The 22,833-nt window shown below is 49.5% G+C and overlaps 2 protein-coding genes across 2 annotated transcripts in view; one reads left to right on the top strand and one right to left on the bottom strand.

Annotated features, from left to right (window-relative positions):
• LOC8031076 (lethal(3)malignant brain tumor-like protein 1) overlaps positions 1–6,355 on the top strand; it is a 47,759-nt gene extending 41,404 nt beyond the window's left edge. Inside the window, 3 exon segments of the mRNA XM_042286947.1 lie at positions 1,819–1,910; positions 1,912–2,091; positions 4,708–6,355. Coding sequence (XP_042142881.1) covers positions 1,819–1,910; positions 1,912–2,091; positions 4,708–4,839 — 404 coding nt within the window. The 3' untranslated portion in view covers positions 4,840–6,355.
• Positions 6,356–16,767: 10,412 nt separating this feature from the next.
• Positions 16,768–22,833, bottom strand: part of LOC8031077 (ethanolaminephosphotransferase 1) — a 32,129-nt gene continuing 26,063 nt past the window's right edge. Inside the window, exons 8-9 of the mRNA XM_029969305.4 lie at positions 21,017–21,193; positions 16,768–17,286 (exon numbers count right to left, since the gene is read on the bottom strand). Coding sequence (XP_029825165.2) covers positions 17,218–17,286; positions 21,017–21,193 — 246 coding nt within the window. The 3' untranslated portion in view covers positions 16,768–17,217. The remainder of the gene's footprint in view (positions 17,287–21,016; positions 21,194–22,833) is intronic.

Raw genomic sequence — 22,833 nt, 5'->3', positions numbered from 1 at the left:
AGAACCTCACTGATACTTTCCTGGTTTTTACGTTTTCCCGGCCTTTATGTTCAAAACCGCCAGTCCTACGGAGCTCCCATATGGAACACATGTATTGATTTCTTGCTTATTAGGTTTGTCTGTACAGTTCTTGCGTCCAAAGACCACCGACGCACCTCACAAAAGTGGCTCTGCATCAGCCACGCATGCCGTATCTTGGCACCGTTACGCGACACCGTACACAGTCTGCACCACAGCGTCGAAAGTCCCATTGAGGAGAGCAGCGCAGAGGAGCATCAACGTCGATGCTCCTCTCTGAACAAAACTACTGTAGAATCTCGTTAAACGGAAATCGCTTAAACAGAATTGTTTCTTAAACGAAACAACTATCTCGGAGTTGTTTGGTTTTGTATTCATTCAATGTAAAAATAATCCCAATAAACCATCTGGTTTCTTTCTTTTATTATTTTTTTTTTCGTGGGGTTGAGAAGTTTGCTGAAGTAACTCCTCCTTTCGCTTCGCATCCTCACTTACCCGGTAGCTGCTGCCTTGCGGCCCGGCGCTGCCTGGAATGCGTCCCCGACTCGAGCATCTCCCGCATCCAGAAAAGTGGCCCCTCGATTTTCGCCCTACAATGTCGTAAAAGTGTCATGCCGTCGCCGGTCGCGATCCCGGGCACCCTCCGTGCAGCAGGTCGTTCTTCGGGTTGATGGTCAACTGAAGCTTTGGCAGGCCGGAGTTGGAACGCCTCGACGACGGCGACTCTCGCATTCCCTTGCACTTTTTTTTCCAGAACCCGTACGTCCTACCCTCAGGATTGCGGCACGGACGGCGCGACACTCCGGCTGACGTCGTTTGTTGCCACTTGGGGATTGCTTTCTATTCTTGGGCAGAATAGGACGCTAAACATGCCTGTCAGACATGTTTCAGGCAGTGTAGTTCTACAAGAAAGAGTGTAGGCAACAGTCGAACGACACATAAGACATTCCAAATAATTTGAAGCTCTAGGAATGAGCAAAGCTCTAAAAATGAATGATGCATAAAAGGTATTAAAGTGTCAAAATGGGACTCCGACCTTGTGACGACGATTAAAGCGGGCCAAAACGAACGATAACCTAAATATTATAGTCGCCGAAGCACGGAGCCTTGCGAGTACTGAATATCCTAATACAACTCCGCAGTCAATCGGACAGTGGCACGAGCAGATAAGAACACTCAAGAGCGAATCACGAAGCGGGGGCCATGCATCTCTTGAGCCGTCGGCGACTGCGGCCGTACTCGTAGGATTTGGGGGGACGTGCTCAAGTGTTTCCGGGGCCGTGAATGATGTCCTCGGATTACTCAATTTTGAATTTTTTCTTTCCGCTACGGGAAAGTTTCTTCTAGGGACAAATCGGAGCACCCAAGGTGCACCGCAAACGTTAGGAATCGGACGATCGTATCGCTCGGAGATTCTAACGGATGGACGTGGGTTTGGAGAAGCCACTGTGGAGAAAGTTGCCAGACGCGTCTACTCTCTTGTAAAACCCCGTAAACCCTTTGGAAAAATTGGACGATTGGAAACACCATTTTTACTCAACACCTAAGGCTCGTGTTATTTCAGAATAATGTAAACGCCGAACGAAGGATGCTACATTTGCTTAAAAAATTTATTGAAAGTGATCGAGATTATTTTTTTTTTTCTAAACTTCTAATTTTGTTTTACATTTGTTTTACTTCAACTTGCATCAGCACTGCTCGTGGTGACGAGCTTTACAAGGGTGGAAACTGCCAAATTCGCCGGGCCAGTAAGCGTATCCGAGGACCAACCGTTGACATGCCTCGCGCATTTCCACGCAGGCTCGGCGGCCACCAACACACTGCACCGGTGCGTGCACCAGTCAGTATTCTGCACCCCCGGTGGCACCGCCTCCGCCCCGCCCTCCGCCCCTCCCCCCCGCCCCTCCCCCCGGCCCCGAGAAGTCCGTGTGTTGGGAGCAGCACTCCCGTCTGCTCTCCCACCTGGACCTGGTGTCAGGAGCCGTGGTGGCCGGGTGGTCCGTGGCGCAGGTGGCCACCTTCATCGGCTCCCTGCCAGGCTGCCAGGCCACTGCCAAGATCTTCAGGGACGAGGTGGGTCCTCGCCCTCTCGTCTGCTTGCAAGACCCAGTCTGGAGTGTGTCTATAAAACATGTTTCAGTAGTGGCCTTCTGGAACATTTGTCTACTGGGCTGGGGACCACAGTCTGAGCATACGCTTTCTCCAGAATACTTTCACGGCCCATCTTTCGCCTGGGTGCTAAGAGCTGCATGGAAAGGTATATGCATCAACCTTTCCGCAAGACGTTGTCAAGGGTGGCATAGTCTCTGCAGTGCCGTTGAAAGCACAGGTCCAAATGAGATGCAAGACGAAGCCTCTTGCTCGCACATCAGTGCGGAGCTGCAGCACTGTAGAAACTGGTATAGTCGGCAAAATGAAAGGGGCGCGTGACAATCACATGGCTGGCACCACTATAGGTCACGTGGTTGGTGCCGCTATGTGTCACATGGTCACGTGACGACACCGTTACATCTTGTGGTGCCGCTTGATGTGGTCACACGACCACGTGACATGACGCCGGGTCACCCGACATCACCAATATGTCGCGGTGTCATGTGACACAACATCGCTCGATCAAGTTTTATGCGACGTCGCGCGACACCACAAAATTGTGTAAAGCTGCATTGCAGGGTTGGTATTGCATAACCGTGTCGCACCAATGACGTCACGTGACCACAGATTACTGAATTCAATGGAAATAATGTTTTGCCCTATGATAGCCCTGCAGTCTGCATTCCACATAACTCTGGCTTTATGCATAGGATCGAGGAGTTTTGCGCCGCATCGTCAAGGCTAGTGGAGTTACCATAGCACTGTACTTGTACGAGCTTTTGCTAATGAGATGCAAGCTGAAACCGCATTCTTTTAGACAAACAGTCTAAAACGCAGGGCATGGCAACTCAAGCATCTCATTACCACTCCACGTCCAATGCAATTCTGAAAATTGACCGACCAGAACACCGAAGGGCAAATGGAGCACATGGAGAGCGAGTGGTGCAAATGTGGGAAAGGAAAACTCTACCCTTTTCACTTCTCTCTTTTGTTGGTACAACAACCCTTTGCCTTGCACTTGTGCCACCCTCCCCACTCTTATGGGGAGCGATGTCACGCCAGGAACACGGACAAAATCTGAGTTACCTTTAGTTGTAAAGGAGACGATTAGCATCGTGTCTGCAAGTACTAAGTGTGTCCCCTCTACTGTGGTGAGTCGAAGAAACGGAAACTTCTCTGCAAGCGTGAAAGGTCTTCTTGGGGGGTGTGCTAGTTTGTGAAGAGTCCCGAATGCTTTTGGGAGACTTGGAAGGATGCGTGGAGTCTAATTTGTATGCCAAAGGGCAATGTTTTGTCCCTTGCTTGTTTTGTCCGTCGTGGAGGTTGTAGGTGTTGGGTCCCGTGGCCAGGTTGATGTTATTTATTTTGACTTTTCTAAGGTGTTTGACCTCGTAGATCAGAATCTCTTGTTGAAGAAGCTGTTTAATATGGGTCTTTCTTCGGGTCTTAGTGACTGGTTTGGCAGCCACCTTTGTGACCGCTCAAACATGGTGTCGTATTTAGTATGAAATTAATATCCTGATGTGTTAGATTCCGGAGTACCACAAGGGTCGAACCTTGGACCTTTGCTTTTTAATATTTTTATAAGTGACCTTGCAACTTGTATCAGTAACTCAAGGATGCTACAGTTCGCTGAAAACAAGAAAATTTATTGTAGTATCCGCACATCTGCCGATCTTTCTCCCGTAGGGCAAATGTCATTGTTTATCCCTATAAACTGCACGACTCAGACTTTCAAGATGTTCAGTTGTATGTGACCTTGGTGTTCTCATTGACTCACACCTCAATTCTAGTACCATGTTTCGAAAATTATGAATGATTCCTTTTGCATTTTAGGTGTAATTGCACGCATTACCCGTAAATTTTGCAGTTACACCTGCATACTGCACCTATTTCGGTCGTTAGTTTTGTCAAGGTTGAACTTTTTTCTGTGTGGAATTCTCTGGGCGTCAGTCAAATGCTAAGGTTAGAGTGCGTACAACGACGATTTGCAAGAATTATCTATGATCGCTCCATTGGATGGAGAGTTTTTTTATGATTACGTGTCTCTTGGCTGCACTTAGTCTTTCGCCTCTTTCAGATAAACGTCTAGTTCGCAACATGTTTTTTTATATAAACTGCTCAATGCTGTTATTGATTCCCCCGTTATTGAGTGAAATATTACTTCATGTCCCCCTGCGACGAAACCGGTCTAGGGTTTCTTTTTACCCTTTTAGCTTAGAATCTAGTCCTCCATTAACTTGGATGCAGACCATGTATGACGAGTGTTTTAATCCTGACACGGACATTTTCACTACCCTCGTAAGTTCTAAAAAAAATTGTAATACTGAGGCTCGCTCTGTACTGTGAAAATATTTTAGTGTGATTGTCTTCCACTTCGTGCAAGTGTAACCCTCCCAAGGCCTTACCAACTGTTTAAGGCAGAATAAAACGTGGATTGATCGATTGATTGATAACAGGGTTTGTCGCTGAATAAGGTCTCTGCTGCCATCGGAGATGGTACGTTGTCCCTCTTTTTATGCATAGCTGTCGTCACGATGCCAGTAAACAAACGTAGCACGGGGGCGAGAGTTGTGACCTTTGCCCGTGCGTGCGCAGCAAATCGACGGGGAGGCGTTGCTGCTGCTGGGCCAGGGCGACCTGGTGCGCACGCTGCGGCTCAAGCTGGGGCCTGCCCTCAAGGTCTACTCCTGCATCCTGCGCTTCAGAGCCACCTCCAGCCCGGACTGACCGGAGGAGGGGGACGCTTCGGGGCCGAGGACTCGCTCCGGTGCCCCACGGGGGGAGGCGCGCTAGACGGGACTTGGGTTTGCCGTAAATGGGACGGCAGCTATTTTTTGCTTCCTTCCAGACAGCCAAATATGGAAAAGGAACTCTACATAATAGAGCGAAATAATACTGCCCTTGATCGTTGAGGAGACGGGGATAGGGACAGAAACGTCTTGGACGTGGCAGGTCCTTCGTCGGTCTGATTAGGTGACTGTTTTTTTTCGGCGTGATACAGAAACGCTCGTCAACAAGTTTTCATAAAAACACTTACGAAGTGAAAACTATATAAATATATCACTGTGGTTCGATCCCAGACAATTGAAACGATAGTAAACCTGATATAAAAGTAAATTTGAAAAGTCGCACACTTATTTTGATAGAATTTTGTGGGCTCATTTGATCTACCTGCACCTGTGAAGAAAAGTGCAGGGCAGTATACTTTCTTCCAGTTGAGTTTTAAGATAGGCTGCACTCGTTTGAATACTGCGGTGTGCAGCTGGGGGAGCAGGTAAACCGGATAGCCAAGTTTAAGCTCAAAAAGCTCGCCCGTGAACAAACCAGATGCGCGAGTGATGCAGAGCAAGAAAAGTGCCTCTCACAGGCTGTGTTCTACCACCAGTGCGTCACGCCTGTTGTGCGAATAAAAACTTTAGCACACCCCCACGTATACCACGTGCTTCAAATATTTCTAGATTTGACTGGTTTAGAGGTTTTAGGGTGACGCTCAGCAAGTTTCTCATTAAGACCATATGTTTATTTTCATTAAAAGGTTAATTAATGAGTTTTAGTGATAAGACTCATCGTGAGGATTGTCCCCTTTTATCATTTCCTCCAGGCAATATAATGCCTGCACGCGCCGAATTTTTCTATCTTTTGTGGCTCTTTTTAAACTAACCTGTCTGAATTGAAATCGAACGCCCCGTATATGAATATTGTGATCATAAATTAATCCCTAGCTTTATCGTCGAGAGCACGCCTGATGCAACTTCCATCTCTGCCACGAAGGAATTTTTCCTTCGGGCTCAATTTCCGTGTTTAGTGTCAAAGTTAGGACTGTGTTTCCGTTCTAAATAACATTTCCTGTTTGGCTGTTACGGGGGAAATAAACGCGTTTGTTGCTTTATTTAAGCAGTCCAAGTCCCGTTTGGTGCACCTTTACATTTACGCTCTCCGGTGCAAGTGTGGTGCGGGGTGCAGCACCGTACGAAAACTGGACGGAGCTTGCGCCGTGGATGCTTCGCTTCGGAACAGCAAGGACACTTTGTTACGTGCCCGGCTCTCCGTGTGTGCATCTCAACGGCAACGACGGTGGCTCGACGCCTCCGCATGCGGTGTGCTTTAAACAAGGAGGCTTTCCCGGGTTCAAGCAATGGAACCTGTGAAAGGACTGTCAACTACAGCAAACTGTTTTCACAATGTCTGTGCTTTTCAACGAGTGTTGTTTGCAGTGAGAATATACTAACTTTCTTTTCTCGAATGCCTGCGTCGCTCTTTGCCGCTTTTAATGACGCCTCCCTGGCGGTTGCAATCAACTACGCATTCAGAGTTTACCTCGTCGCTTGTAGCGAGCCCCTCGATACAGATTGCATTTTGCATTTGTTAAATTCTACCAACAATCGCTGCAGGTGACGTGCTTCGTGACCGAGCTCTACAAAAACATGGCGACTTGTTAGCTCAGTTGGCCGTTTCACTGCCATTTTCCAACCGCGCAAAAAATGTACCTTGGGCATAGAGGACTTCTCGTTACATGCAAAAGGAAGCGCACCGAGGATTTGGACGAACAAACTTACTAGCTGTGCCGCCCCCTGGCAAGCCAATGGCTCGCTTGCAATGCCCATATTTTTCCCAGTCGTTTTCAGTTTTTTTCGCACACTATAGGGAAACCCGTTTAGAACGAACCCACGTACAGCGAATTATTGTCGATATTGAACTCACGAAAAATAAAAATAAAAATGCATGTAAAAGTAGTTTTTATAACGAACAACATATTGGCTATATCAAACTTCCCTGAAGCCCCCCCCCCCCGGAATGCTTTCAGAAACGTGCAAACAATCGTCTTCTAGTCTGTCCCTTTCCCAAAAAAAGAAGTAGGAAAGAAAAGATTCGAAAAGCTCAAGTTACGAACAAAATTGAGCGAAGAGAAGCATTCAGAAGGGGAGAAAGCTAAAAAGTGAAAGCCGTTTACAACTCCCTGTAACGCCGAATTAGAGCGCAGCTCTTGAGGAGGAGGAGGGAAGGGTACTGGGGGGGGTCAAGTGACCTTGGGTGGGGGTCACGTGACCTAGGGGGGTCACGTGACGATGCCGATGACGTCATCAGTAACGATGACGATGCGGATACCGATGACGTCATCAGTGATGATGACAATGACGATGTGGATGCTGGTGACGTCATCAGTGATGATGACAATGCGGATGCCGGTGACGTCACTGATGACGTCATCAGCGATGATGACGATGTGGATGCCGGTGACGTCATCAATGATGATGACGATGCGGATGCCGGTGACGTCATCAGTGACGTCACTGATGACGTCATCAGCGATGATGACGATGCGGATGCCGGTGACGTCACTGATGACGTCATCAGTGATGATGACGATGCGGATGCCGGTGACGTCATCAGTGACGATGCGGATGCCGGTGACGTCATCAGTGACGTCACTGATGCCGGTGACGTCACTGATGACGTCGTTAGCGATGATGACGATGCGGATGCCGGTGACGTCATCAGTGATGATGACGATGCGGATGCCGGTGACGTCATCAGTGACGTCACTGATGACGTCGTTAGCGATGATGACGATGCGGATGCCGGTGACGTCATCAGTGACGTCACTGATGACGTCATCAGCGATGATGACGATGCGGATGCCGGTGACGTCATCAGTAATGATGACGATGCGGATGCCGGTGACGTTATCAGTGAAGTCACTGATGACGTCATCGGGGGTCACGTGACTTGGGGTGTCACGTGACCCTGGGGAAGGGGTCACGTGACCTTGGGGTGACCTTGGGGAGTCACGTGACCCTTGGGGAGGGGTCACGTTACCTTGGGATGACCTCGGTTACGCCGACGGCGATGCCGCTCAAGCCGGGAACGGGCCCCTAAGAGCTGCGCTCTAAAAATAAACCTGTACGCTGTGGGCACCCTGGCGGCTCCCCAGCCCAGTTGCCCGACTGCGAGGCAGGAGTGCCGAACTTTTGCCGCATGGCGGCGACGTCACGCCAGCCACATGCACATCGCGTGCGCCACCTTGATAAAGCGCATCAGAGGCAGTGCACAGGGAGTCACTGCCTGGACTCGGGCACCGGTGGTAACCATGTTAATCGTCTCGTTCATGTCCCACTATATGTAGTTTCTTGTTGTTGAAACCGTTGGCTCCGTGTTATTCCTCCGGGTCGGGTATGCAGCAAGGCAAACCGACCACAATGGCGCCCAACCGTGGTATGCTACCCACTCGCAGGAATTTCACGGGGCTTGGTTTTTTCTTTCGGTAAGCTTTTTTTCCCATACCCCGTGTTTCCTATCGTTGTTTCGTGCTTCCGTCATGTCCACGTTTGTTGTATTGGCGTGTTTGTGACTGTGTCTTTGTGACTGCGGCAATCGTTTTGCGCGCTTGTGTTGGGTTTTTGGGGGCGTTTCTTTTTTTGTGCTTGCAGGAATGCTTGCAGGACGCAGCACCTGGATGAAAGTCTGGTCCGTTACGTTGCTCCGTTGCTCCGCTTGAAAGTTGGTCTGTTGCTCTTGCTTGAAGAGCAAGAGCTCTTCAAGAGGGCGGACCCAAAGTCACCAGAATCGGACAGAGTAGTTCGGGTCAGAAGACAGTGTCACCCCAGGTACCATGGCTACCTGATCAACCGCACCTTTGCGACCCTTGAAGAGCTAGCCCGGGGCGCCCGCCTCATCGAGGAAGCTCTTCATGCCGAGCGGAACTACATGCCGCCGCCACCAGCCAAGTACGCGCTCGAACCGGCATGCGCATGGCAGGGCCCTGAGTGGACTGTCCGAACGAGACCTCCCTTCCCCACCATGTCAACCAGGAGTGTTGGCGTGGCATGCATGGTGATCTCCCGTGCGGGATAAGCATATGTTCGCCTAACTCTCCCCGAGAGGTCCCCAGAGGTCGCAGCGAGGCTCGTGAGGGTTTCGGGCGGGGGTCGCCACGACAGGTGGGAGGTCTTTGGCCATGCCCTATTGTAAGCTGGGGCCCAACGGAGATCACCACTCAAGCGAACCATCTTCATCAGTCTGTTCCTGCAAGTGCTGGCGAAAACTGGCACGGTGCGGTCGCAAACCTGCAGCCCAGCAGCATTGACCCCCGCCGCAACGGAACAAGCCCTCCCCACAACAGCCAGTCGCAAGCCTGGTGGAGGCCCTCCCATAGTGGTTCCTTATCCGATCACTGGAGGCGGTCCGACGGGCACCTCGGTGCGGGTGACCTAAGCAGGCAACTGTCGTCGGACTGCTGCTACCACTGCGAGCAGCCCGGCCATCACCGAAACCAGTGTCCAAGACTTCTGGAAACTACAAGCAAGAGGTGGCACGAGACGGTGGCAAAGGGCCGGAACCAGAACCAGGGAAACTACTACGGCCGGCGACGCTGCAACCAGACAGCCACTCGCCGACGGCCGTTGCAGTCCCTGGAAGCAGTGAGGCCGTGGCACAGATTTCATCGGTATGTCGAATCCAGCCCGAGCCTAACATCATTGAACCGCACATGACGATTTCACTGCTCGATTTTCCCATTGCCGCACTTTTGGATTCTGGGGCCGCTATCTCGCTCATAGGGGATTTCGTTTTCGAACTCTGCAAAGCAAAAAAGATAAGCCTCCGGGAGTGCGAAACCCGTTTGCAGCTAGCTTCTGGTACAGCGATAACAGCTGGAGGAGCCGTGAGGCTGCAGATTCGGTTTAATGGAAAGAAGCGGCGTCTGCAATTTCTTTATCTGCCAGGACTCGTGGTACCTGTGATCTTGGGCCGAGATTTCATTACAGGCGAAAGCAAGACGCTCGACTTTTCTGGTGGTGGATACCGGCTGGGACAACAACCGGAGCCGACTCCGTTTACCAAACGGGAGGACTGCATCCCTAACCCGACCACTGCAGCCCACTTCACCACGGTGCCAGACGTCTTGCCTGTCGGCGTTCCGGACCGTGATACCCCGCAAGCTACGTAAGCTTTTCATCCGATACATGCATGACTCTGCCTTGGCAGGACACAGCAGTGGGAGCAAGACTTAGGAAAAGTTATCCCAAATTGCTACCTGGCCAGGCATGAGGCAATATGTGCTCCGATATGCTCGTAGCTGCTCGGTGTGCCAGAAGGCAAAACCACATGGTGGTCAACCCCCCGGTCTCATGCAACCAATCTCGAGTCAGAGCCCTTGGCAGAACAGTACAACCAGGGCCGACGTGACTTGCAGTTCGAGGTGGGAGATTTTGTACTCCGGCGTACTCACACACTGAGTGACGCCGCTCGAGGCTTTGCAGCCTCCCTCGCCAACAGGTGGGAAGGTCCGTTTCGCGTGCATAAAAAGTGCTCATCGCTCACTTACAAACTAGTTCACTGCGAGTCTAGTGAGGAAACCGGACCTATTCATGTCACCAACCTTAAACGATTTTTTCAAGCAGAAGACGAAGATTCCTCGCAGGGCCGGAACGACACTGATGGCAGTCCCGTTCCGGAAACCCCCTTGTCTCCACCAAGGCGACGGTATAACCTGCGACGTCGGTGACACCAAAGAGAGAGGAATCTTTTTTTTTTTTTGTCTCCTTGGCCTCTCTCGCATTTTGGGGGTAGTTTTCTACTTCCACGGATCTGCCCCCTTTTCAATAGAGGGGGGAGAAGATTGTGTAGCCACCTCAGATCCGTTATTTCAAACTTTCTGGAAGGGGTGCGAAGATAACGTCAGGCTCAACCCTCAACTGAGCCCCATGTCGTCTGCTTCCTTGTTTTTCTACGAAGCTGGCCCTTGGACAACACCGTCACCACAGCCGCCACCGGAACGACACGGCGGCCGGTCTCATGGTGGACCGGGCCACCAAGGACGTCGGCGCACCAGGGGCGGCCCAGGGAACCATATGGACCGCCACCACCCTCTACAGGATGGAGCGGCAGCTGGCTCAGATCAAGGACCACATGGAGAGCAGCCACCTGCTGGAGACGGTCCAGAGCAACGAGGTGGCCGCCAGTCGAGCCTTGAGCAAGGAGCTCAAATGACAAGCTGGAGCTGACCGAGCCGCTGCTCTTACGCTGAGCACGCGTCCACCAACTTGGCGAGCGCGACCTCCAACGGGCCATCGCGCTTGTTCAGCAGGCGCCGGTCAGACTTGCAACGCCAGTCCGCCCAGCAGCGCCATCCACCCCCTGACGCCCACGACATCGTCTCGGTCATCAACATGCCGGACGAAGCTTGAGGGGGGGGAAGTGTGGGCACCCTGGCGGCTCCCCAGCCCAGTTGCCCGACTGAGAGGCAGGAGTGCCGAACTTTTCCCGCGTGGCGGCGACGTCACGCCAGCCACGCACACATCGCGTGCGCCGCCTTGATAAGGCGCATCAGAGGCGGCGCACAGAGAGTCGCTGCCTGGACTCCGGCACCGCCGGCAGCAATGTTAATCGTCTTGTTCATGTCCAATTAAATGTAGTTTCTTGTTGTTGAAACTGTTGGCTCCGTGTTATTCCTCGGGGTCGGGTATGCAGGAAGGCAAACCGACCACAACGCACACGGAAAAAAAAAACTTTTCATCCCATAGCATTTGCCCACGAAAAAAAGCGATTTAAAAAGGGCAACAAGCTAAAAAAAAAAAAAAATTCTGCTTGCATGAAAAAAAAAAAAATGTTATAGCGCATTGTTACAAGGGGGGGGGGGGGTGGTGGGTGAAGAGATGAGAAAGAAAGAAAAGCTCTCGCCTTACAACGAACGCATCATAGAAGTTAGTTGTAAATGGTTTTTGCCATATCGAACTACTTGATATATCGAACTGATCATAGCTTTTCCTGCTGTTCGTTATAAACGGGTTTGACTGTAGAAGCCTACAACAATTCTTGGCGGCACCGTCGGAAAGGTTGATTGCGACTTGCTTCATTCAATGAGCGTAAAATTTTAACATGTGAAACCGGGTCAAGTCTGTCGTTTAGTGGCACATTGCACGAAATATGTGCCGCTTTAGGAAACACTGATGCCAAAGCTGATTCCTCCTGATGTTTCGCAACGTCAAATCACCGAACATACTGAGCAGCGGGGCGATTGCTGCACCAAAGCGCTTACTCCACTACATCCTACTACATTTTGCCAAAATGCAAGGAGTTTGTGCCAATTGTGCCAAAACTTATTTTCACTTTATAAGGGGTATTCATTGGACGCCATGTTTGAGGGCGATGTTTAGAGTGCATGCATTAATAGGTTGCTAAGACCGGAAATCTTGATGGTATTAAATGCACATTGCAAACTAACTGTAGAAGCTCGCTGTCAGCACTTCTTGGCAGCTGCGCACATGGCTATGGCCGCCGGTGAATGCTCCCTGTATGCCATAGGCAGAATTCTCACCAGCTATCATCGTGCCATTCGGAGCCACATATTGGGGGGAGGGGGGGTTCACATCTTTTGGCTGTGGACAAGGTGCATTTGCATTTAACTCGGTTTTCACGACATTAGGGCAATGTATTTGGGCACTCAGTGGGTTGCTGTTTAGTTTTGGCTCAAAGAAGAAAGGAAAGACGGCCGCAAAATTCTGAAGAAGGAGTTGTCGGTAACGAGGTCGCAAGACTCGTCACTCAAGCAGTCAACTGGGCCATCCAGGTCAGTAAACGGTCTTTATCGAAGACGATGTGTGAAGGGTTCATACTGGACTTGCACCATGCGACCATATTTTAGATCTACGACTCCCACTTTGTCGAGGAGACCATTGTCTCTCGGGTGAAACGGTGAAACTGTCGGTAAGGCAACCCCCCAATATGGCGAAAATTTGATCATGAGTACACCATATGGTCCGTTAATGCTGAAAATATAATAAATTGGGCCCCACTACACGGCTGAATCGTTATGGTAGGCTTGTGCAAATTTCAATAACTTCCGATTATCGATTCAAATAACATCTTATTCAAGTTACCGACTTCACAGCACACAATTAGCGCAAACACAAAATGCAACATACACACCGTGCTAAACTCGCAACTCTATTTTGTATTTCGTCTGTTTTCTTCTACATCCAGTATTAATCCAATGCACAAAATTGTCCGCCATTATCTCCTTGTGGCCAGGTATACTAACTCTTTATCTGAAAAGGTGAGAGATGGAGTACTAACACACTTATCGCAAGCCTAACAATATGTTTCACTTCGGTGATCTCCCTGGTCATTTGGTTCCTGTGCAGGGTATTTGGTATAGGCATAGTAACCAAATGACCAGGGAGATCACCGAAGCCAAACATATTGTTAGGCTTGCGATAAGTGTGTTAGTACTCCATCTCTCATCACGGTATAGGCATAGTAACCAAATGACCAGGGAGATCACCGAAGCCAAACATATTGTTAGGCTTGCGATAAGTGCATTACTGCTCCACTTCTCACTTTGTAAGAAAAAGAGTTGTTTACCCGGCCTAATACTAAAATATAAATTCATCGGCTAATTGGTCCAACATACTGAAATTACAAAGAGCATGGACAGACACAGACATGATGTAGACAGGAATAGCGCCGTCCTGTCTACTTCATGTCCGTGTCAGTCCCTCGCGCTTTATAATTGCACAAGGAGATTATAGCTGTCAATTTTCTTTATTGGTTTAATTGACGAAGAAGAAGACGAAATACAAAATAGAGTTGTGCGAGTTCAGCGTTAGAGTGTTCTATACTTCGTCTCACGTTAGTATGAACTATTGTTAGCCGCGCGTGATAAAAGTACGAGCTAGTCGCTTTGAATGAAGCCGCGACGGCTGCACGAGCACTCGTGCAGCAAGCGCTCTAGTCAAGCAGGCAAGGCTGGCCGCTCGCGCTAGCACAGCCTTCGCGGTTAGTCCATGCTAGGGTGAGACGAAGTATAGAAAGGACGAGTGGGGCCACTGGAGTGCTATTTAGGTACCTCCGTGTGTGGAAAAAAACGGCTAATCCAAGCCACTTTTTATGAAGAACGCGTTTCGTTCCAACGCCAAGCTCGACCGGCACACTGGTCAAGGTCATAGAAACGATGGAACGCCGGATTATATTTTTTACTCAACCTAGACGTCGGGCGTCACATACATAAAGTCACCGCGACCTCCCTTGTCATCACAACGCCATGCGACATCAGGACGACGCCTTGACGTCAACGTCGTCATCGACATTGACAACGTGCCTTACACGACATCAAGACTGCATTCTAAAGTCATATTGCTTTGACAAATGACGACGATGTCCAACGTTGACGCTGATTACGACGACGACAACGTCACAGGACGTCAAGATGACGGCGTCCTTGTCAATGCAACGTCATAAGGACGCTTGGTATCAGTTCGTTGACGTCGTCGACATGACGCAACTCGATGCCACGAAGACGACCCAACAGCCTCACGACGTCGACGTCATCGTCGACGACGTCACACAAAATCAAGACTTCGTCGTGACTGTGTGTCGGCGTTGATGCTGGCGAAGGCGACGACGTTGCACGCCGTCAAGGCTTCGTCATGACGTTGACGATGACGTCAGGACGACGTTAACGTGACGTCATAGTGACGTTTGACGTTTTGTGGGTTGTCGACGTCCACGTTGGCATCGACGGCCACGTCCTCGTCGTCCTCAATGTGGCGCGCGATGTCATGACCGCGTTATAACGACGGCTTGATGATGTTGCGTAACGGCATCGCCCTCAACGCGACGCAATGTCACGACTGCGTCACAACGGCGACTTGATGCCGCGTAACGGCGTCGTCCTCAACGCGACGTCACGACCGCGTTACGACGGCGACTTGATACTAAGATACTAAGATGCAAGTGTTCAGTCACAAAGTACAAGTGCGTGCTGGAGATAACTACATTTTGTTTTCACCAAATCTACACGTGGCTATATTCGGGTCGTGACTGGCGAGAAAGAACGTATTCACAAGGTTGTGCAAAAAATAACTTGACACTCGAAATGTCGGAACATGCCATTCGGAAAGCGCAAAGAATGGCAAAATTGTATTCGTTCAGTGATATATTATTCATAAGAAACTGGAAAGTAACGACAAAAGTGACGTCGTTACTTTCATTGTTACCTAAGAAAAAGTAATAGAACTACAGTTACAAGTTACATTTTTAAAAAGTAACTCGTTATAGTTACAAGTTACCAAAAAAGTAACGAAATTACAGTAACGCGTTACTACACAAGACTGCATTTCTCTAAACTGAGGCTCTGCTTTCTCTAAACTGTGCTGCGATAAAACTTGCCCGTTCTCTAAAACGTGCTTCGACGAAATGGCATTCTATCAACCGTAGTAAAACCAGTTCTCTCAATCCAGCATTCTCCAAAAGTAAAGTGCTTTCCGTGGGGTATACTACGGTTGATCGAATGCCATTTCATCGAAGAACGTTTTAGAGATTGGGCACGTTTTATCGAAGCACGGTTTTGAGGAAGCAGCCTCAGTTAAAAGAAACGCCGTTTATCGAAAAGGGGACGCTTTTTAAAAAAGGGCTTTCCTACTTCTCGCGTGTGTCACTGGTGCGCGTGTTAAGCCATGCCCCCCGCTGCGCTCCCGCCGCTGCGCGGCGGCAGTCTGCGGCGGCTCATTACAAAAATGTGAACTCACCCGATTTACCCGTACACATCGCTTCGCAGCGGCCAAATTCGCTAAAAGGAAGCTCATCGCCATTTTCTCTAAACTGGGTTCTCTATAAAGGCATTCGATAAACCGGGGTTGGTAAAAAGGCGTTCGCTAAAACGAGCTTCTCTAAACCGCATGCCGCCGCTTTCCGAGCATACGGACAGTTGAAAGGGGCAGTGCAACAATATTTGGAAGGAATGCTTCTCACTTTACACAAGCATATTGGCACTAGTGGGACAAAAGTATACTTGCATACGCCATTGACCAAGAAGCTTCTTCGTCGCCGCTTAATTTGAAGGATAAAATCGGACGTTTTCCTTCAGTCTCTTCTTCGTCGCCGCTTAATTTCAAGGATAAAATTGGACGTTTTCCTTCAGTCTCTCCTTCGCAAAACTTGATGACAAAGTTGTCGAAATTGCATTGTTAGCGTCGTCAACAATGCGGTCCCCAGGATTTCGTCACAAAGTTTTTTAATTCCCGCAGTGACCATCAATGAATCGACATGCATATAGGTAGTGGCCCGTGCCCAATCACTGCGATGATGGCAATAGCTGAACCCTAACAATGTCTAGAACTCACTGGATGTCATGTACTTTCGAAACCTCAGCGCGTGGTGATAATAAACGTTGGAAAATATAATTGGCTCCAAATCGTGTGCCTGCTTGTTCTGGCTGCGAGTAAAAAAAAATGCTGCTCATTTTCTAAACTTTTTTGGCGACTGCCTTTGTGTGGAGAAAAAAAAACAAAAACAGTGTGTGTTCTACAGGTTATGAACACCAAGGAATAATTCTAAGCGGTTTTTACTGAAAGTACAAAAATTGTTGTATCGCCCTTTGAACTTAAACATGACACGTGCCATGCACTGACGCATCGCTCAAAGCCAGACTATATAAATCTGCACAATCGACAGTTTCCTACATGTTTCGCTGCAAGAAGACCAGAAGGGAGCTTTCTAGCATGGGAAATCTCAAAGTGGCTGGAGATTCCTCGAGGCTGAAGCATTCTAGACGCTGCAATTGGGCCTCGACAGTGTGCACACCAAGAGAGCCGGACACCCAGTGACCACAAGGAAGATGCCACGCGCGTCGGCCAGGAAAAAAACGCTCCGGAAGGATACCGAGAAACCGCCGACTGGCCGGCTTGCAGCCTGCACAGTCGACAAAAATGCTTTATTTGTAAGGCGTCGAAAGCACGGTCCTTCGTTTGTGATCGGTCACACACTCAGCAGTTCGTGAGCGGCTCGTCCTCGGCGCGGCAGCGACCCTTCCGCCGTACGAAACGGTGGCGACTAGCCCCGCGCATGTCCGGGCACGAGCACTCACTGTCAGTCGCTACGGCACTGTCCCCTCAGCAGACGGAACGTTCCGCCCGCCACAGACATCACGTGCCCGAGGCACCAGGTACCACGGGCCGCTTGCGTCCTTCCGCCGGCCGTCGCTACCGTGCGGAGAGGCACTTTCTTTGGTAGGTGGCGGGCCGGCAACCGTGCCCAATGGGGGAGCCCCTCCTGGGGGGCATGCACAGCAGAAGGAGGGGCCTACAGTGCGGTCCGCACTCCGCCTAGTCACTCGATGGGGGGCTTCTTCTTCAGGGAGAAGCAGTGGATCCGGAAGTGACTGCACATCTGCTGCACCTACAAGCGTTGGAAGGTCTGCTAGTTAAAATGACATAGAAATATTTCACCTCAAGAGTGAAGTGGGCACTTCTTGATATACCTTTTGCCGAATTACCCAAGCACCAAGGAATGTGCTGCGAGTGTAGTTATGCACACTGCACATATTGGCACCTGCAGCAGTATCTGTTCTAAAGCAAAAATCTCGAACGTGTGGCCTTTTGCATGCGTGTTTGTCCGTGCCTTATTTTGGCTATTTATTTGGAATCATTTATACAGATAGAGTAAAAGCATGCAGTGTCAGCACCTAGTACATTCCCAGCATTCTCCTCTGTGCTTGGGCAATGTGGCAAAAGGTTAATTGCTTGACAATCGTACGTGTCCCAGGACCTGCTCTTTGAAGTACTAATACAGGTTATGACGCACCGTGCACTCACGAGGGCGCCCATCAAACCATTCTGCCAATCTTGGCCATGAGGCAGCTAAGTAGCTGCCTCGCCTCAGACACGATCACTAGGTCGTGTCGCCACGGGGTCTATCGGGATCTCGAATTCGGCTCCTGACGTTCCGCCTTCTCTCCTAGCCACTGGATGGCACTGCAGGCGCCCCGTGGCGGGCAAGGAGAAACCTCCTCCCCCATCGATCGATATATACTCGGTGGTCCAGGGGGCGAGAGCCTCTTAGAACTTCGGACGCCATCGAGCCCAGGCAAGTGTAGGGCGACCGGATCTAGGGTAATCGCGGGACACAAGGCCTGGGGTCCCTCTTTGTGTTTAGCTTTGGGCTTAACGTGCGTTTGTAAATATTTGTGTAATGTCACATGTATTTGTAGTTTAGATTGAGTGTTTTGTAGCGTTGTGTTTTATTGTACCAATAAACGGGGAGCAGAATCCCACTCCCGTGAAAGAACCAGGCTGGACTCGGCTTGTTGACGGACACGTGGGAAATGGGAAATCGGTGGCGGTACGCGATTTCCTACAAATGGTCCCTCAACAAACCGAGTCCAGCCTCGTTCTTTCACCGGAGCGGGATTCCGCTCCCCGTTTATTGGTACAATAAAACACAACGCTACAGAACACTCACTCTAAACTACAAATACACGCGACATTACACAAATATTTACAAACGCACGTTAAGTCCAAAGCTAAACACAAAGAGGGCTTTCAGGCCTCGTGTCCCGCGATTACCCTAGATCCGGTCGCCCTACACTTGCCTGGGCTCGATGGCGTCCGAAGTTCTAAGAGGCTCTCGCCCCTGGCCCACCGAGTATATATCGATCGATGGGCGAGGAAGTTTCTCCTCGCCCACCACGGGGCGCCTGCAGCCCCATCCAATGGCTAGGAGAGAAAGCGGCATGTCAGGAGCCAAATTCGAGATCCCAATCGACCCCGCAGCGACACGACCATGTGATCGTGTCTGAGGCGATGCAGCTACATAGCTGCCTCGCGGCCAAGATTGGCAGAATGGTTTGATGGGCGCCCTTGCGAATGCACGGTGCGCCATAGGGTCAATGCCTGCAGCTTGTATACTTTGACGAAATACAGAACTAGGCTTTGTGTGCAATCTATTAGTAAGTGATGCGCAGAAAATCTTAACCATGTGGACCGCAATTCTGAGCATAACGCTGACTCTACTGTTGAAGTCGACGGGATCTGTAAGTGTTAAACGCGGCTTCACGCTAGTTGAGGCTAGAGAGCAGGCCATAAGGTTTTGCACCAAAACAGCTTGAAGCTTGCCTGCCTGCAACATGCCTCCCATTACTGCAGCTAGCATCCCCCAGCTTCCGTAAACTGGAGTGCCTGCATTTAGCCGTGCCCCCATTAAAGGAACAGATTATGTGGCGAAAGGGTACTGCCAAATGCATGGGCAAAACTGTAAACCACCTTTGCAATCTAAAGTGTTCCTCAGCACAGAAAAGACTGCACTTCAGCTTCGAGTTCACAAAAGGGACGTTCGGTAGCAGCAAAAGGTTTAAATGAGCAAAAACACTCAATATCAGGATGTGTAGCTTGACAAATATAACAAAAAAGAAGCTAGGGGATGAACTCTCAACATTGTGGAATCCCAAGACTGAAGAACAAAGAAGGGGAAGAAGCGCAGAAAGGTCTCCAACTCTGCCACAACCTTTCTTTCCCTTCCTGGTTTAAGAGGAAGGCCCACAAATGACCTTCAGACAATCAAAACATTTGGCCCATTTTCAATCGTGCTTGAACTGACACCTCGGTTCGACGAAAGCAGTTATGCAAGCATTTTGCCTCTGCTTTCCAGGATGACATTCTAGCAGCGTTCGACAAGATCACCGAAGTTTCTAGCAAGCCACGACACTTGCCTCAAAACTTGTTTCTCTTGTTTCAACACAGAATGTGTTATTGGGGTGGGTTTCACGAGACAAGCAATGCACTTGACCAACGTGCAGATCACGTGACATCACACAACATCACACGACTTGATGTCAAGTTTGGATGTCATGTGACGTCATGCAAAATCATGTGAAGTGATATTATGACATCACATGACTGTGACATCACATGACTGACATCACATGACACCCTGGTCCCATCACCCGGTGTCAAGTTTGAATGACCCATGACATCCTATGACAGGACATCCAGTGTTGGGTAAAGTAAATTTAAAAAGTACCTGGAGGAAAATACAAAGTAAATGAGTGGTTATGTACTCCAATGATAATAGTAAGCACACTGAGTGCAATGTACTTCAAGTATTATAAATACAATGTACTTTTAAAGTACACAGTACAATTACTTTTAACACGGTCATTCATGATACCCTTTCAATCCCCTACAGTTTTTTTTAACTGGTATGTTTTGTTTTAGGTGTAATCAGGGGTGCATCAGTTATTCTCGGAAATGACGGCGAATATAATTGGGACGTCAGCCCAGTAGCTTCCAGAAGCACTCCTCTTGTGGATGAGTGTCCTCTCCTAATATTTTTAACCTTCTCGCTTGCGCTGTCCGAGCAAAAAGTAGCGAGAGTTTGAAATGCTGTGGGAAAGCCGTTCCCAGCACAAAAGTACAAAAGCGCAAACAGAGTGATGTGTCGTCTGCTAGCACTTCTGATGAGAGTCGAATTTCCGGGCAGTCCCAGTACTTCTTCAGAATTGACAAAGCATCATTTTGTGACACAAATTTAACGAGATCCAATTGGGAGAATGTATAAGCCGGAAGTTGTACTTTCCTCCGAAAGTACTTTAGGTGAAGTACAAGTACATACTCAAAAGATGTACTTCAAGTAAAGTACAAGGCACTTAAAGTACTTCCCAACACTGCTGACATCACACACGCATCCTGTGTATTTTAGTTTATCCAATATCATTAAACATGCTCTTCCTCTTGCCACAAAGCCACAGCTGTGCCTTAAAATGCGGTTTTTAAACATTGCATGACGCGAAAGGCGAGAAAGACGCAATGGAAACAGGAATGAAAGGGAAACTGGCAGCAGCTTTACGAAGCGAGAATTGTCAAATTTGGGAGTTTTACGTGCCAAATGCATCTGGCACGGCCTGGCGAAGGATTGAGGATTAATTTCTACCACTCGGAGGCCTTTTGACAGGAACTGAAATCTCGGTGCCTTCTCCGCCACGAGCCACCAACCGGTTGTGGGTACCTCGAATGGGATTCAAACCCGCCACCTGGGGATCCGTAGGCCAGCGCTTCGCCTCAACGCCACCGAGGTACTTCCGAAACGTGAATCGTACCAAGAGGCCCGGGTGCCGCCAGGAGGCCGGACTCACCACGCAGACGCCGTAGTGTATGTGCGCCAGCGTCACGGCCACGGCCAGGACCTTGAGTAGGAGTGCCTCGTCCACGTCCAGGTAGAGGGAGGCGGCCAGCGAGGCGGCTACCGGCAGGAGCAGCAGGTTGAAGGCCTCGCAGCGTGTCGACGTCATCTGACTGATGATGAGCCGGCACTGAGAGCAACACGCGCAACCACTTGAAACACCCTCCCTTTAGTGGTGGCACCATCTGTTTACGGCGTGGGTACAGCGCCTGGAATGCATCTCCGTCTGGTGTGCTTAGAGTTCAAAAAGGTGGTCTCTCGAATGACGTCGAACGAGTGTGGTGCTATCACCAGCTGCCATCTTGGTGATGTCGCGGCAGCGGTAGTGGATGTGGCAATTGCCCGACACCAGCCGGAGATGCATTCCAGGCATCATAGGTATTCTGCCTATACAGCAGCCAAAGCAAGGGTGTGGGCTGGTTTGCTGAATATTTGTATCATAACATTAATACAAAATTTTACTTAAAGTGCCTTAATTAGAACAGCCACAACAGTCTTTTAATTGGTCTACTACCTTCGCGAGAGCACTGTAAGAAAATATATCCCACTCAAGATACACTACATATACAAACTATTACAGAAAACAAAAAAACTAGGTCAGTTGGTAACTCGCAAATGCTCAACGGGCAGTGGAACTCAGAGGTTGGGCTGATACGTGCATGTCAAGATCCGGAGTTGCGATACTGTTATGCAGTGAATAGAACCGTGAGAAGAAATTAAGGTTACATGATTTCAAGGTTTTTTTATTTCTTCTTAATTCGAGGGGGGGGGGGGGGGATTTGGGGCAATATTTCTCCCAAAGATTTTGTGTTTTTAAGTATTTATTTCTCGAGCCCAACCAAAAATTTGGCGTTTATCTGGGCTCATGTTGAAAAAAGCCTCTTAGGACTCCGGGGGGCTCCAGAACAGGCATGTGCGAGCAACTGCTCTTGTGTAATTACGGGTCACAAGGCGTGGGGGCCTCCTTGTGTTTAGCTTTGGTTTTCCGTGCGAGTGTGAATCTTTGTTAATGTTGCGTGTATTTGCAGTTTAGATTGGGTCTTTTGGGCATTTTGTTTTATGAACCAATAAAAGGGAGCGGAACCCCACTCCCCGAAAAGAACCAGGCTGGACTCGGGTTGTTGACGGACCACGTGGGAACTGGCGTATCGGCTGTGGTACGCGAATTCCTACAAGGTTCACATTTTTATATAAAAACATTCTTTTTTTTTATGCAAAAGCATTACCTGTCCTATGGAGCGAGCCGTGCCAAACGGCACCTTAAATCCTTTCTCCAAGTGAAGCCAGCTCCCAGCCATGAAATCATGCAAAAGGCCTAGACACGGCACCTAGTTTCCCCGATCCCAAAGGAGCGAAGTAAAGCTGATGGATTTCGGCTTCAGTCCCATCGGCTGGCGCGCGTCAATGAGGCTCCCATTGGCCGCTGTGCGTCAGTTTCAATGACCTCCACCCCTAGGCGCTGCGTGTCCGCAAGGCAGCGGCTCCACCGCTCCATGCCCAAGCCCAGCGCGCCCCAGCTCGATCGTCGACGCAAGTACGCCGCACACGTAAGAGAGTGGAAGAGCGGCGTGCATGCTTTCGCATTTACAACTCATAAGAAGTGCTTAGGTGTACCTCAAGCCTTTTTTAATAAGACGACTTATTTTAGGGGGAAAAAAAAGGTTAAAATATTGGTTTCTCGGATATAAAAAAAAATTAACGGGGTCAAGTGCAACACTTCAGTTCAGGTGAGGCATCTAGCCCCTCCCTCCAACATTACTCCCTTAAAAT

This window comes from Ixodes scapularis, unplaced genomic scaffold (genome assembly GCF_016920785.2).
Source record: "Ixodes scapularis isolate PalLabHiFi unplaced genomic scaffold, ASM1692078v2 PGA_scaffold8__174_contigs__length_109621045, whole genome shotgun sequence".
In the NCBI taxonomy this organism is placed as follows: domain Eukaryota; kingdom Metazoa; phylum Arthropoda; class Arachnida; order Ixodida; family Ixodidae; genus Ixodes; species Ixodes scapularis.
This window is presented reverse-complemented; position numbering and strand designations above follow the sequence as displayed.